Source organism: Pristiophorus japonicus, chromosome 6, assembly GCF_044704955.1.
Source record: "Pristiophorus japonicus isolate sPriJap1 chromosome 6, sPriJap1.hap1, whole genome shotgun sequence".
Lineage (NCBI taxonomy): Eukaryota > Metazoa > Chordata > Chondrichthyes > Pristiophoridae > Pristiophorus > Pristiophorus japonicus.
The window spans coordinates 248,229,861-248,245,036 of NC_091982.1; the positions used below are offsets into that span (position 1 = coordinate 248,229,861).

General features: G+C 47.8%; 1 protein-coding gene across 1 annotated transcript in view; it reads right to left on the reverse strand.

Moving 5' to 3' along the window:
• Window positions 1–708: 708 nt before the first annotated feature.
• phc3 (polyhomeotic homolog 3 (Drosophila)) overlaps window positions 709–15,176 on the reverse strand; it is a 131,422-nt gene continuing 116,954 nt past the window's right edge. Inside the window, exons 14-16 of the mRNA XM_070882458.1 lie at window positions 11,300–11,450; window positions 4,035–4,269; window positions 709–1,347 (exon numbers count right to left, since the gene is read on the reverse strand). Coding sequence (XP_070738559.1) covers window positions 1,193–1,347; window positions 4,035–4,269; window positions 11,300–11,450 — 541 coding nt within the window. The 3' untranslated portion in view covers window positions 709–1,192. The remainder of the gene's footprint in view (window positions 1,348–4,034; window positions 4,270–11,299; window positions 11,451–15,176) is intronic.

Here is a 15,176-nt window from a genome sequence, read left to right on the forward strand (position 1 = left end):
CAGTCGGTGACTCCTGCTGGGATCGAGCGGGAGGCCGGCGGAAGCAAGGCCCAGGAGTTAAAATCTCCCTGGGCCCCTCAGCACTGGAGTTTGTTCCTTGCCCCGAACCCCAGGCCCCGAACCCCAGTCACCGATCCCCGGCCAGGATTCACTTCAAAGCCACTAAATCTCGCTTGCAGTAAAGTGGTGACAGAGAAGCCCATTTGAACGGCACCCCATCCACCACCTTCAACATTCACTCCCTCCACCATCGGCGCACCGTGGCTGCAGTGTGTACCATCTACAAGATGCAGCAACTCGCCCAGGCTTCTTCGGCAGCACCTCCCAAACCCGCGACCTCTACCACCTAGAAGGACAAGGACAGCAGGCAACGTTCCCACTAAGCTGCGTGTCTGCACAGCGCTCTGCAGATCCCGCCCAGATTCTTGTGCACGCGTAGATTCTTGAATGGGCCATGCGACCCCCCCCCCCCACAAAAAAAAATTTAGCGGGAACATTGGCAGCAGGCACGTGGGAACACCACCACCTCCCCCTCCAAGTCACACACCTGCCAGTTCGGAAATATATCGGCTGTTCGTCATCATTGGGTCAAAATCCTGGAACTCCCTCCCTAACAGCACTGTGGGAACCTTCACCACACGGACTGCAGCGGTTCAAGAAGGCGACTCACCACCACCTTCTCCAGGGCAGTTAGGGATGGGCAATAAATGCCGGCCTTGCCAGCGACGCCCACATCCCGAGAGTGAAAAAAAATTAGTCACAATACAAGGAGGGGGTGAACCAAAGACAAAGGTGCAGCTTGGTCACAGGGGAGTGCAGCAGCGGGGGAGAAGTGGCCGGACCCTGTCAAATCTTATTTGTTCGCACATGAGAATCTCAAGTGCTTTTTGGTGACACAATGACGAGAATCGAATTGGCACGTTTCAGTATTTGGCAACAGCCTGTTAAAGGCAACATCCCTTTCAGAAAGGTGATGTGTTCGCGAAAGGGTTTTTATCTGAAGACCAAGGTCCTTCAGGTTACATTACTCCGAGTCCTTGCTCTCATAGTAACTGATCCACCACAAGGTCCTCGCCCCTCTGGAAACGGCTACACCCTGGCCCTGGCCTCGACTTTAACACACGTTCTCTTAAATCAGAGATCAGCAAAGCAGAATGTTTTTTAGCAGCTTTTCCTGTGGAGCTGGGGAAGGTTACGATTCCTTCAGCATGTTGATCCGAGCACAGATTTTCAGTGCTGGGCCCAGCTTGATGTTCATGGCACTCATGAGGTGATCCTCCTTCAGCAAAAGCAGAGCCTGGCCATCAATCTCCTGGGATCGGAACTCATCGGCAATGTCTTTGCAACCTGCGTATGAAAGCCACACAATACGGTCAGAAATATCATTGAAGGGATCGATTTTGTTTCTGAATTGAGATGAAGGGCCAGTGCCGAAACTGTTGGGCATCACCAAGATATAGTACAGAAGGACAAGAGGAGCTGGAATTGTTCTCCTCGGAGCAGAGTGGGTTCAAGACACACTCCAGAGACTCGAGCACAAAAATCTAGGCTGACACTCCCAGTGCACGCGGAGGGAGTGCTGCACTGTCGGAGGTGCCTTCTTTCAGATGAGACGTTAAACTGAGGCCCCGTCTGCTTTCTGGTGAATGTAAAAGATCCCACGGCCACTATTTCGAAGAAGAGCAGCGGAGTTATCCCCGGTATTCTGGCCGATATTTATCCCTCACTCAACATCATTTAAAACACATTATCTGATCAGTATCACATTGCTGTTTGTGGGAGCTTGCTGTGCCCAAATTGGCTGCCATGTTTCCCACATTACAACAGTTGACTACACTTCAAAAAGTACTGCATTGGCTGTAAAGCGCTTTGTGTGGCCCAGTGGTCGTGAAAGGCGATATAGAAATGCAAGTCTTTCTTTTCTATCTTTTCAGAGAAAGTCAAGGGGAGAATTGAAAGAGGTGTTCAGAAGAATGAGAGGGGACCTCATGGAAACGTTTAAAATTCTGATGGGTTCAGACAGGTTAGATGCAGGAAGAATGTTCCCAATGTTGGGGAAGTCTAGAACCAGGGGTCACAGTCTAAGGATAGGGGGTAAGCCATTTAGGACCGAGATGAGGAGAAACTTCTTCACCCAGAGAGTGGTGAACCTGTGGAATTCTCTACCACAGGAAGTTGTTGAGGCCAATTCACTAAATATATTCAAAAAGGAGTTAGATGTAGTCCTTACAACTCGGGGGATCAAGGGGTATGGCGAGAAAGCAGGAATGGGGTACTGAAGTTGCATGTTCAGCCATGAACTCATTGAATGGCGGTGCAGGCTAGAAGGGCCGAATGGCCTACTCCTGCACCTATTTTCTATGTTTCTATGTTTCAAAATTATGAGGGGTTTTGATGAGAGTAGATTGGGAGAAAATGTTTCCAGTGGCGGGAGAGTCACAGACTGAAGATATTTGATAACAGGAACAGGAGGGGGAGGGTGGAAGAGGATTTTTTTTACGCAGCAGGTTGCTATGATCTGGAGCACGTTGCCTGAAAGGGTGGTGGAAACAGATTCAATAGTGACTTTCAAAAGAAAATTGGATAAATATTTAAAGGATAAATTTCCAGGTCGATGGGGAAAGGGCAGAGGGGGAGTGCAACTAATTGGCGAGCTTTTTCAAAGAGCTGGCACAGGGACAATGGACCGAATAGCTTCGTTTTGTGCAGTATTTTTCAATGAAAAGACAGAGTAAATGAAAAGCAGTGGTTTGGTGACGTTAAGTTCAGGTCTCAGAAACCTATAGCTATTCGGAGGATGGGGGGCCCCGAGAGAGGTTGGGAGGCCCATAACTAGGAAATACTGGCAAAGGCTGCGTAAGGGTAGGAGTCCATGATGCAGGCACATTAACTACTCTAGTATCAAATTCTGTGTCAACGAGTGTGTCGCACACTCGCCTCTGTGTCAGAAGGTCGTGGATTCAAGTCCCACTCGAGGGACTTGAGCACAAAAATCTAGGCCGACACAGCCAGTGCAGTACTGAGGAGCGCCGCACTGTTGGAGGGGCAGTACTGAGGGAATGCTGTACTGTTGGAGGGGCAGTACTGAGGGAGTGCTGCACTGTTGGAGGGGCAGTACTGAGAGAGTGCTGCACGTTCGGAGGGGCAGTACTGAGGGAGCGCTGCACTGTCGGCGTGGCAGTACTGAGGGAGTGCTGCACTGTTGGAGGGGCAGTACTGAGGGAGTGCTGCACTGTTGGAGGGGCAGTACTGAGGGAGTGCTGCACTGTTGGAGGGGCAGTACTGAGGGAGTGCTGCACTGTTGGAGGGGCAGTACTGAGGGAGTGCTGCACTGTTGGAGGGGCAGTACTGAGGGAGTGCTGCATCGTCGGAGGGGCAGTACTGAGGGAACGCTGCACTGCCTTCTTTTGGATGAGACGTTAAACCGAGGCCCCATCTGCCCTCTCAGGTGGATGTAAAACATCCCATGGCATTATTTCGAAGAAGAACAAGGGAGTTATCCCCGGTGTCTTAGCTAATATTGATCCCTCAATCAACATTAAAAAAAAATGATCTCATCATTATCACATTGCTGTTTGTGGGAGCTTGCTGTGCGCAAATTGGCTACTGCATTTCCTACATTTCAACAGTGACTACACTTCAAAAAGTACTTCATTGGCTGTGAAGGGCTTTGGGACATCTGGTGGTTGTGAAAGGCGCTATATAAATGTGCTGTATATTACAAGAGTGACTACACTTCACAAAGTACTTCTTCAGTTGTAAAGATCTTTGGGACATCCTGAGATCGTGAAAGGTGCTATATAAATGGAAGTCTCTCTTTCAGTACAGGCGTACTTGTAAGAATTTCCTCTGTCTGTCAATTCCCTGACCCCACACTGAATCGGGGCTGCAACACTGTAGCCCCAGTGGCTGGCCTACACCCTCGGTGAGACACGGTTTCCCTGCCGGGAGGGAGGGAAGCGTGCCCCTTTCCCCTTTTCCCTCTCTTTGCACAAGTGTACAGGTGGAGACAGTATGGTGCGCAGGTCACACACCTGGCAGTGAGTGTATGAACTCCCAGACGTGTTCGACAGACCACAACGTTGGGTCTGCGTGTAGCGTCTCTCCGCAGTCCGACATCTCCCTCACCCTCAGCTCTCGCATTTCCCGCTCGCGTTCCCGCTCATTCCGCCGACGGCGTGTCGTCATGGCGACGTTAACAGTCTCTTCGGGAAGTGGTGGGTTGGAGGCCGCTGTAGCCTCCTCGACGGGAGTGAAGCTAACAGGCATCTAGGAGGAGTTAACAACGAGATCATTTGCAGGTCACAAAAGGTGCTGTACTTTAGAACTGCGCTATTGGACGTAGAAGTTGGCACTTTGTTTGCTTCTCGTACCCGTAAAGGTGAGCACCTGTGCACTACCTCCCAGTCCATTTTAAAATCCTCATTCTTGTTTCCAAATCTCTCCATGACCTCGCCCCTCCCTATCTCTGTAGGCTTCACCAGCCCCACAACCCCCCGCGATGTCTGCGCTCCTCCAATTCTGGCTCTTGCGCATCCCCCAATTTTAATCGCTCTACCATCAGTCGCCGTGCCTTCAGCTGCCTGGGCCCTAAGCTCTGGAATTCCCTTCCTAAACCTCTCCGCCTCTCTCTCCTTCTTTAAGACGCTCCTTAAAACCAACCTCTTTGACCAGGTTTTTGGTCACCTATCCTAATGTCTCCTTATAAGAACATAAGAAATAGGAGCAGGAGTAGGCCACTTGGCCCCTCGAGCCTGCTCTGCCATTCAATAAGATCATGGCTGATCTGATCTTGGCCTCAACTCCACTTCCCTGCACACTCCCCACAACCCTTGACTCCCTTATCATTCAACAATCTGTCTTTCTCCACCTTAAATATATTCAATGACCCAGCCTCCACAGCTTCCAGGTGTAGAGAATTCCACAGATTCACGACCCTCTGAGAGAAGAAATTCCTCCTCATTTCCATGTTAAATGGGCAACCCCTAAATCTGAAACTATGCCCCCTAGTTCTCGATTCCCCCACGAAGGGAAACATCCTCTCTACATCTACCCTGTCAAGCCCTCTCAGAACCTTATACGTTTCAATAAAATCACCTCTCATTCTTCTCAACTCCAATGAGTATAGGCCCAACCTGGTCAATCTTTCTTCATAAGACAACTCCTTCATCTCAGGAATCAACCTCATGAACCTTCTCTGAACTGCTTCCAATGCAAGTATATCCCTCCTTAAATAATGAGACCAAAACTGTACGCAGTACTCCAAGTGTGGTCTCACCAATGCCCTGTACAGTTGCAGCAGGACTTCCCTACTTTTATACTGTACCCCCCTTGCAATAAAGGCCAACATTCCATTTGTCTTCCTGATTACTTGCTATTACTGCACACTAACTTTTTGTGTTTCATGTACAAGGACCCCCAGATCCCACTGTAATCTCTCCCTATTTAAATAATAATTTGCTTTTTTATTTTATTCTTATTTTTATATGGCTCAGTGTCAAATTTTGTTTGATAATCGCTGCTGTGAAGCACCTTGGGACGTTTCACTACGTTAAAGGCGCTATATAAATGCAAGTTGTTGTTGGATTATAGACTTTCCCAATACCGCTAGTAATACGGCAGGAGAAACTTACTAGTTTTTATTTTGACCAACCCAGCAAGAGATGGCTTGCCGAGCTTTCAAACGTAAAGCACAGAAACAGGCCATTCGATCCAACTGGTCGATGCCGGTGTTTATGCTCCACACAAGCCTCCTCCCACGCCTCTTCATCTCACCCCATCACTGCACTCCCTCCCACGCTGGCAACTGGCCGGATTTGCTCAGTGGAATTATTAAAATGCCCAAGAGGGAAAAGGAAATTCATCCCATTCAGCGACCCTGTCCTACCATGTGTCCTCTCTCTCTCCCTTTGCTTTACATTGAGTGGCACAACTTCTGGCCACCACACTCCTGCACTGTGACACCCCTCCCCTCAACTCCTTTGAACTCGCAACACCGGTTCCCACTTTCAAAACCTTCCCTAAACCTAGCTCCGTGAACACGCCTTTGGTCAACTAACTCTTCTCCTCATTTCTGCTGGCTGTCTGTTTCCTCCCTCCTTCTCCTTCTGCACACACACCATCGTCAAGTGCCTGTGAGTGTTTTTCTATTTTAAAGCGCTGGACAAGTGCGAGGTGTTGTTTCAGTCCACGCACGGCGCCCAACCACACCTTCATGCCAAGATCAGAGCGCACGTGTCCGTTTGAATCAGGAATCCTTCTATTTGGTTTTGGAATAATCCAATCGATATTGTAAGATACCCTAGTCATGTGTCAGGAGCGGCGAGGTTGGGGCGAAGGAGTGGCAAGAGATTGCAGAGCGACGTGATCGGGGCCCAAGAGAGGCGAGGGCCCAGGGGCAGCACGGGCCAGCCCACACAGCGATATGTGTGCGCACTAGGTCCATGCAGTAGAGCTGGTCTCCAGTCAGCTTAGTTAATCCTTGCCACTGGGTCAAGCCCGTGTGGTGGCTGGTGTGCAACGGCCACCACACGTTAAAAAATCTACGCACAGGCATCTTCCACCCTTCAACATGCAGTTTGGGACCTGAAATATTAGGTCCTTCAGTGAAATACCTGTGAACTCATCTTTTTTGGCGCTGAAGCAAGTCATCCTCGATACGAGGGACTGCCTATGATGATGATGAGTCATGTGGACATAGGTACGAGGGATTAGGATTTGGTTTAAGCTCATGTGATTAAGGGTTTTGTTTTCCGTTTATTTCTCAACGGCTTGTGGATTTGTACTGCAGCTCGAAATAATGAAATGGTTAAAGCTGTTCATTCCAGGATGCCTCAGAGTTTAACGTGTTAGGGTACAATTTAGCCTACTGCGGGCAGGATGTGGATTGCAGGCAACGTTCCCGCTAAGCTGTGCCACCGCCCCACCCAGGACCAGCTTTTTCAATGTTAAATGCACAAAATTGTGAATGAGTTGCGCAGTGCGTACCTAAAAAATAAATCAGGGGGTCCTTTGGTTGCAGGATGTGTGATTCGCGTCTGTTGACTTATTTTTGTTGTCACTCTGTGAAACGAGATAGCCAAGACTGTCTTGAGATAGGAAGTGGGACAACAGGTCAACATGGTAAACAAGTTGGCATCTGCTGTTTTGAGGGAACTCTCTCACTTCTGGGGGTCTTGTTCACAATAACACCTGCCATGCAAATGACTGGCAAAGGATACTTAAAGGGTTGATGGTGGATAGGCAATGGCAAACATTTAAAGATCACATGGATGAACTTCAACAATAAAACGGGGAAGCTGGTTCAACTGTGGCTAACAAGGGAAATTATGGATAGTGTTAAATCCAAGGAAGAGACATATAAATTGGCCAGAAAAAGCAGCAAACCTGAGGACTGGGAGAAATTTAGAATCCAGCAGAGGAGGACAAAGGGTTTAATTAGGAGGAGGGAAATAGAGTAAGAGAGGAAGCTTGCCGGGAACATAAAAACTGACTGCAAAAGCTTCTATAGATATGTGAAGAGAAAAAGATTAGTGAAGACAAACCTAGGTCCCTTGCAGTCAGGTGAATTTATAATGGGGAACAAAGAAATGGCAGACCAGTTGAACAAATAGTTTGGTTCTGTCTTCACGAAGGATGACACAAATAACCTTCCGGAAGTACGAAGGGACCGAGGGTCTAGTGAGAAGGAGGAACTGAAGGATGTCCTTATTAGACGAGAAATTGTGTTAGGGAAATTGATGGGTTTGAAGGCCGATAAATCCCCGGGGCCTGATAGTCTGCATCTCAGAGTACTTAAGGAAGTGGCCCGAGAAATATTGGATGCATTGGTGATCATTTTCCAACAGTCTATCAACTCTGGATCAGTTCCTATGGACTGGAGGGTAGCTAATGTAACACCACTTTTTAAAAAGGAGGAAGAGAGAAAACGGGTAATTATAGACTGGTTAGCCTGATATCAGTAGTGGGAAAAATGTTGGAATCAATTATTAAAGATGAAATAACAGCACATTTGGAAAGCAGTGACAGGATCGGTCCAAGTCAGCATGGATTTATGAAAGGGAAATCATGCTTGACAAATCTTCTGGAATTTTTTGAGGATGTAACTAGTAGAGTGGACAAGGGAGAACCAGTGCATATGGTGTATTTGGACTTTCAAAAGGCTTTTGACAAGGTCCCACACAAGAGATTGATGTGCAAAATTAAAGCACATGGTATTGGGCGTAGTGTACTGACGTGGATAGAGAACTGGTTGGCTCACAGGACGCAGAGAGTCGGGATAAACGGGTCCTTTTCAGAATGGCAGGCAGTGACTAGTGGGGTGCCACAGGGCTCAGTGCTGGGACCCCAGCTATTTACAATATACATTAATGATTTAGATGAAGGAATTGAGTGTAATATCTCCAAGTTTGCAGATGACACTAAACTGGGAGGCGGTGTGAGCTGTGAGGAGGACGCTAAGAGGCTGCAGGGTGACTTGTACAGGTTAGGTGAGTGGGAAAATGCATGGCAGATGCAGTATAATGTCGATAAATGTGAGGTTTGGGGGCAAAAACACGAAGGCAGAATATTATCTGAATGGCGGCAGATTAGGAAAAGGGGAGGTGCAAGTCATTGAAAATTGGCATGCAGGACAGCAGGCAGTGAAGAAGGCAAATAGTATGTTGGCCTTCATAGCTAGGGGTTTTGAGCATAGGAGCAGGGAGGTCTTACTGCAGTTGTACAGGGCCTTGATGAGGCCTCACCTGGAATATTGTGTTCAGTTTTGGTCTCCTAATCTGAGGAAGGACGTTCTTGCTATTGAGGGAGTGCAGCGAAGGTTCACCAGACTGATTCCCGGGATGGCTGGACTGACATATGAGGAGACGCTGGATCGACTGGCCTTTATTCACTGGAGTTTAGAAGGATTATAAAATTCTGATGGGACTGAACAGGTTAGATGCAGGAAGAATGTTCCCAATGTTGGGAAGTTCAGAACCAGGGGACACAGTCTAAGGATAAGGGGTAAGCCATTTAGGACCGAGATGAGAAGAAACTTCTTCACTCAGAGAGTTGTTAACCTGTGGAATTCCCTACCACAGAGAGTTGTTGATGCCAGTTCATTGGATATATTCAAGAGGGAGTTAGATATGGCCCTTACAGCTAAAGGGAACAAGGGGTATGGAGAGAAAGCAGGAAAGGGGTACTGAGGCGAATGATCAGCCATGATCTTATTGAATGGTGGTGCAGGCTCGAAGGGCTGAATGACCTACTCCTGCACCTATTTTCTATGTTTTTATGTTTCTATGCCATAATGAATCAGCAAGGACACTGTGCTTGGCTGGGGGCCTATAAAGATCTCGAGTTTTCCTCAACAATTTGTCGAGTCAGCTCTCCACCCAGGGAAAAACGGGGTAATTGTGTTTATTTCTCGGTATGTCTTCTGCTCAAAGACATTGCGTGTGTCTGGACTTGGTACGAACGCAATAAAAAGGACTCTGTTGCAACCATAGTTGGTGTCGGCTTCGAATTGTCTTACAATATGTTGACAGGGTGAGATGAAGAGGGATGGGATAAGGCTCATGTGGAGGACACCAGCCATGATCATATTGAATGGCGCTGCAGACTCGAAGAGCTGAATGGCCTACCACTGCTCCTATTTTGAATGTTTCTATGTTTCTACAAACACTGGCACAGACCAGTTGGGCCGAATGGCCTGTTTCTGTGCTGTGCATTCTCGGTAATTCTATGTCATTGAATCTATGTTCAATGCACTAAGTTACTATTTATTCGAACAATTCTAAGTTTGAAGTAATTATTCTTTAATGTTATATTTAATTGACATTTCATCAATTGTCTAATCACAACCCTATTTCTCTGACCTCAGCTTGTTCACATCCCCTCATCATTGAAAGAACTCAAAGCACGCCTCTCGGTCTTTTTTCTGGACACGGTTCATTGCTTTAGGATCAAGCACAATCCGCCTCTAAATCCTTTCCAATGTCTCTAGGTGTTTTGAACAGCACTGTGACGAAAACTGGCCACAATACTCCCAAGTGTGATCCCACCGTTACTCTGTTGTGTTGATGTCACTTCCTTGGACCAATACTCTCCACATTTACTTAAACATCTTACCATTGCTACTTATCTTGGCAAATGCTGTTAGACAACATGACCACAACGCTGGGCCAACAAGTACCCATAAACTTCACCCCCTCCCCCTCTCCCCGTAACGATACGCTCTCCACTGTGCGATCAGCTGAGTTCAAATGAGGGCGTTGGCCGAGATTTGAATTCAGGGTCAACTGGTTGGGAAACCAACACTCTCCCACCAAACCTTACAGGTTTCCCCACCAAAGACCGAGATTAGGAAACGATAACTTTCCTTAACTGATTTCCTGACAGAAAACCAACGTCAAAACATTATTAACATCCAACTAAAGTTGCTTTGATCGGGTTGAAACGTAATGAAAAAAAAAGTAGTCACTTGAAACATGGTATTCCCTGATTCTTCCCACTCATTCCCCAAGGGGCCCTTCACATTCTCGAGATGAATGCGTTAGTGTCAATAGCAGTCGGCTGAATAGAACTTTTGGGTGCAATGGGGTTCAATGTTAAGAGTAGGACACAGAAAACAATCGATAATTTTATTTTACTATTGAGGTATTAACCTAGTTTGCCATTTTAAAATGGGTAAAGGCCTTTTTATATTGGTATGACAAGCATACTGGTACCTGTGCTGAACCACATTATCAAAGTTGGAAGTAACCAAGGAAGCAAGCCGTGGAAGAGACGCACTATCCAATTTTCTAGAGAAGAGTTTGCTAAACAGGACATAGACCTCCTGACTAACGTGGTGGCTCTGAGCAAGCTCAGGTTTCTGCCCACCCTTGGTAAGGCTGACAGAACTCTAAGGAACCATTAATATACATTATGTCATTAGGCTCCAGTTCAGTTGGGCTTGGCCATAAGAACATAAGAAATAGGAGCAGGAGTCAGCCATTCGGCCCCTCGAGCCTGCTCCGCCATTCAATAATATCATGGCTGATCTTTGACCTTAACTCCACTTGTCTGCACTGTCCCCATATCCCTTGATGCCCTTAATATTGAAAAAAAATCTATCGATCTCTGTCTTGAATATACTCAACGACTGAGCCTCCACAGCCCTCTGGGGTAGAGAATTCCAAAGATTCACCACCCTCTGTGAAGAATTTCTTCTCATCTCAGTCCTAAATGACACCAACCCTTCTTACTGGGCTCAGGACTCTAGAGACCAACGTGAATGTACCTGAAAATATAATTGCCGCATTGTCCCTTATACCTGTCTCATAAAGTGTTCGCCTGACGCTCCTTCGAGGATGCTGGACCTCCTCCCTCGCCGGTTGAACCCGTGAGGCTCGGGTTTTCTGCTCCACCGCGAACTCTTGTCCGATTTAAAAAGCCCCATACGTTTACTGCAACCAACGTTGTACCTTGGAAATGACAAGAGAAAACATTGTTGAGGAACTCTTCAACCAAGGAAGTCAACGCATTCTCTTAAAGTGGGGGGGGGGTGGGGGGGGGGATGGAGGTGCGGGTGGACCACAGATACTGCCTGACCCACTGACTATTTCTAGCATTTTCTGTTTTTATTTAGGGAGATATTAGGGCAGGTGACCAAAAGCCTGATCAAAGAGGTAGGTTTTAAGGAGTGTCTTAAAAAGAAAGACTTGCATTTATATATGGCCTTTCATGACCTCAGGATGTCCCAAAACACTTTACAGCCAATGAAGTACTTTTTGAAATGTAGTCACTGTTGCAATGTAGGAAACACGGCAGCCAATTGCGCACAGCAAGCGCCCACAAACAGCAATCTGCTAATGACCAGATCATCTGTTTTAGTGATGTTGATTGAGGGATAAATATTGGCCCAGGACACCGGAGCGAACTCCCCTGCTCTTCTTCGAAAATAGTGCCATGGGGTCTTTTACATCCACCTGCGAGAGTAGACGGGGCCTCGGTTGAACGTCTCATCCGAAAGGAGGAGAGGTAGAGAGGCGGAGAGGTTTAGGGAGGGAATTCCAGAGATTGGGACCTAGACAGTTGAAGGCACGGCCACCAATGGTGGCAAAGGGAGTGGGGATTCACAAGAGGCCAGAATTGGAGGAGTGCAGGGTTCTTGGAGGGCTGTTCAAACTACATCTGTGAGTGATGTAACTGATATTGTACATAATGGAAGGAAGTATTGTGTCCAATTCTGGGCACCACACTTTAGGGCCTGAGAGAGGGTGCAGAACAGATTTAGGAGAATGATTTCAGGGATGAGGGACTTGTGTTACGTGGATAGGCTGGAGAAGCTGGGGTTGTTCTCCATAGAGCAGTGAAGATTGAGAGGAGATTTGATGGAGGTGTTCAAAATCATGAGGGGCCTGGACAGAGGAGACAGAAACTATTCCCATTGGCAGAAAGGTCGAGAACCAGAGGACACAGAGTTAAGGTGATGGCAGAAGAACCAAAGGCAACATAAGAAAAACGTTTTTACACATTGGATTTGGAATGCACTGCCTGAAAGGGTGGTGGAGGCAGATCCAATCACTGCTTTCAAAAGGGAATTGGATAAGTACCCGAAGGAAAAAAAATTGCAGGGCTATGGGGAAAGGGCGGGGGGAGTGGGACTGGCTGAGGGGCTCTTGCAGAGAGCCGGCACGGGCTTGATGAGCCGAATGGCCTCCTTCCGTGCGGTAACTGTTGTACGATTGTATGATACATCTTCCTAAATCGCTTACTCATGCCAGATGACATTATTGTGCACTCCATGCCTGACTATTAGTTTATAAGGATTTCTTTTGGCATTATCTCTTCAAACAACAGTGCTACATTTTCAAGGAACTCGTTAGTTTACCACAGACTCGTATCAATCGAACACAATGGGTGCGGCAAAGTTTGAGCCCCTCTGACATGATGCAGGAGTTGGCAAGCTCCGAAAAACTTTACTGAAAGTATAACTCTTGTTTAAGAGTCAGCAAGCAGCTCGCAATGGCTCCAAAATTCCACGGCCTATCGCAGTGCATGTGGCTCTGCATATTTCAGATCATAATGTTTAGCTTAGTTCAGTTGCTGATGGTATTTATACAGGGCAATCTAGTTTGGTTTGGCAGTGAGTTAGTAACAGGGACCGGTAATGTGCGCGTCAGACGGTCCCACTGTCTGACTATGCCCTGAGACTTGGTGCCAAATGGAAATAACACTATCACCATTTACTTTGCACCCTTTTGATTTTCTCCGCACCAGAGCTTGAAAAGAAACGAGCTGGATGTTTTTCAAGGTTCTGTGCATACAAGAGAGTTTGGCAGATCTGCCATTCTGATACAGATCACTTTCATCACGTCTTCTGGCCGCATCCTGGATGGGGAACTATTAAAAACTGACATATCTGGGTCAGCCTGGAGAGGTCATGCACAACTTTGGAAACAGTGTTGTACGTCTGGGAGCAATTGCTGAGGCCAAATGAGGAACTATTTTCCTTTTGTCCTGGGTAATAGGCTGTATATAAATAACTGGTGACGATCTGCTTTAGCTCCTGCAGTCTGCCTCACAGCTAGATTCTTGCAATAAGGCACTAAACGATGGAATCACACAGCGGGCAGTCCAGCATCTGAAATGGGAGCAATGGGTCTTTCGGCTGAGCTGTTAAACCGAGGCCCCGACTGCCCTCTTCGGTGGATGGCAAAGATCCCACGGCCAGTATTTTGAAGAAGAGCAGGGGAGTTATCCCCAGTGTCCTGGGGCCAATATTTATCCCTCAATCAATGTCATTAAAACAGATGATCTGGTCGTTATCATATTGCTGTTTGTGGGAGCTTGCTGTGCGCAAATTGGCTGCCGCGTTTCCTGCGTTACAACAGCGACTACACTTCAAAAGTACTTCATTGGCTCTAAAGTGCTTTGAGACGTGTAGTGGTCGTGAAAGGCGCTATATAAATGCAAGTCTTTGGGCTGTATTTTCGTTGGGCTTGCGCCTCTATTGACGCTCCACAGGGGGCGGGGTAATAGGTACGCAAACGGTTTCCAGCCGGTCGGCCAGCTTCCAGCGCTCCGCCGGGACATTCGCTGTCGGGTTTGTGGGGGCGCGGAGCAGTACCGCCCGGGAGAGGTGAGCCGGTGTGCAACGCCCCCGGTTGCGACGGCGTGGTGAGATTTGTTTAGGGCGGAACGCGTAGCGCGCCCTAGTGGGACCGCCTGGGAAAGCGGGCGGTCCGAGCTGTCCCGGCGGCGGTGAGGGAAGGAATGACTACCTGAGGTACGTGTGATTGTTGTTTTATTTTTGCGATTTATCTTTATGTGGGGTGAGCAAGGTATTGGGAATGGTTTTTGGTGTGTTTTTTTTGGGGCGATTTGTTTTTTTTCCCAGGGAAACCTCTCTTAGGGCGCTCCGAGGCCGGCTGTTTAGCTCGGGATTTCCAGTTGCTCAGCCGGCTTAGTGCCCCAGGAGAGGTGTGGAACGCCTCCCTTAGCGCTCCGCCCCTAGACTCAGGGCCCAGCTGATGAATTTTGTAGCTGCAGACGCAAACCATTTCCCGGTCGCAAAATTTACCGCCATTATCGCCCGAAAAAACCTCCAACCGAAAATCCAACCCTTTATCTTTCTTCTTTCTTTCTATTCGAGGGCTGTGCATTCCTCTGGCCCCTAGTCTGTGCTGCACCTGGCCAGACAGAATGCACTGCAGCCGTGCAAATCACCACTGTGAAAATTAAACAGCAACGCTCGATAACTCACCCTGCAGCCTTCTGCTGCGAAACATTTGAAAATCCTTTCCTCAACGTGGAGCAGATGAAACCTCCATTCCTGTGGCAATCCGGTGAATCGTTCACACAATCTCCCTGTTCATCGACTCCACTGTGAGGGGGACATTACCAAGTGAACACGGCCCTGCGGAACTTCCCCCTCTCAGTTCAATGAATGCATCAGCCCATTTACCACAGTCTGTGTCAGCCGTGGCTCAGTGGGCAGCACCCTCGCTTCTGAGTCAGAAGGTCGTGGGTTCAAGCCCCACTGCCGAGACTTGAGCATAAAAATCTTGGCAGATAGTACTGTGAGAGCGCTGCTCTGTCGGAGTTGGTGTCTTTCAGATGAAATGTTAAACAGAGGTAAACGATCCCAAACCACTATTCAAAGAATAGCAGAGGAGTTCTCCCAGTGTCCTGGCAGATATTTGTCG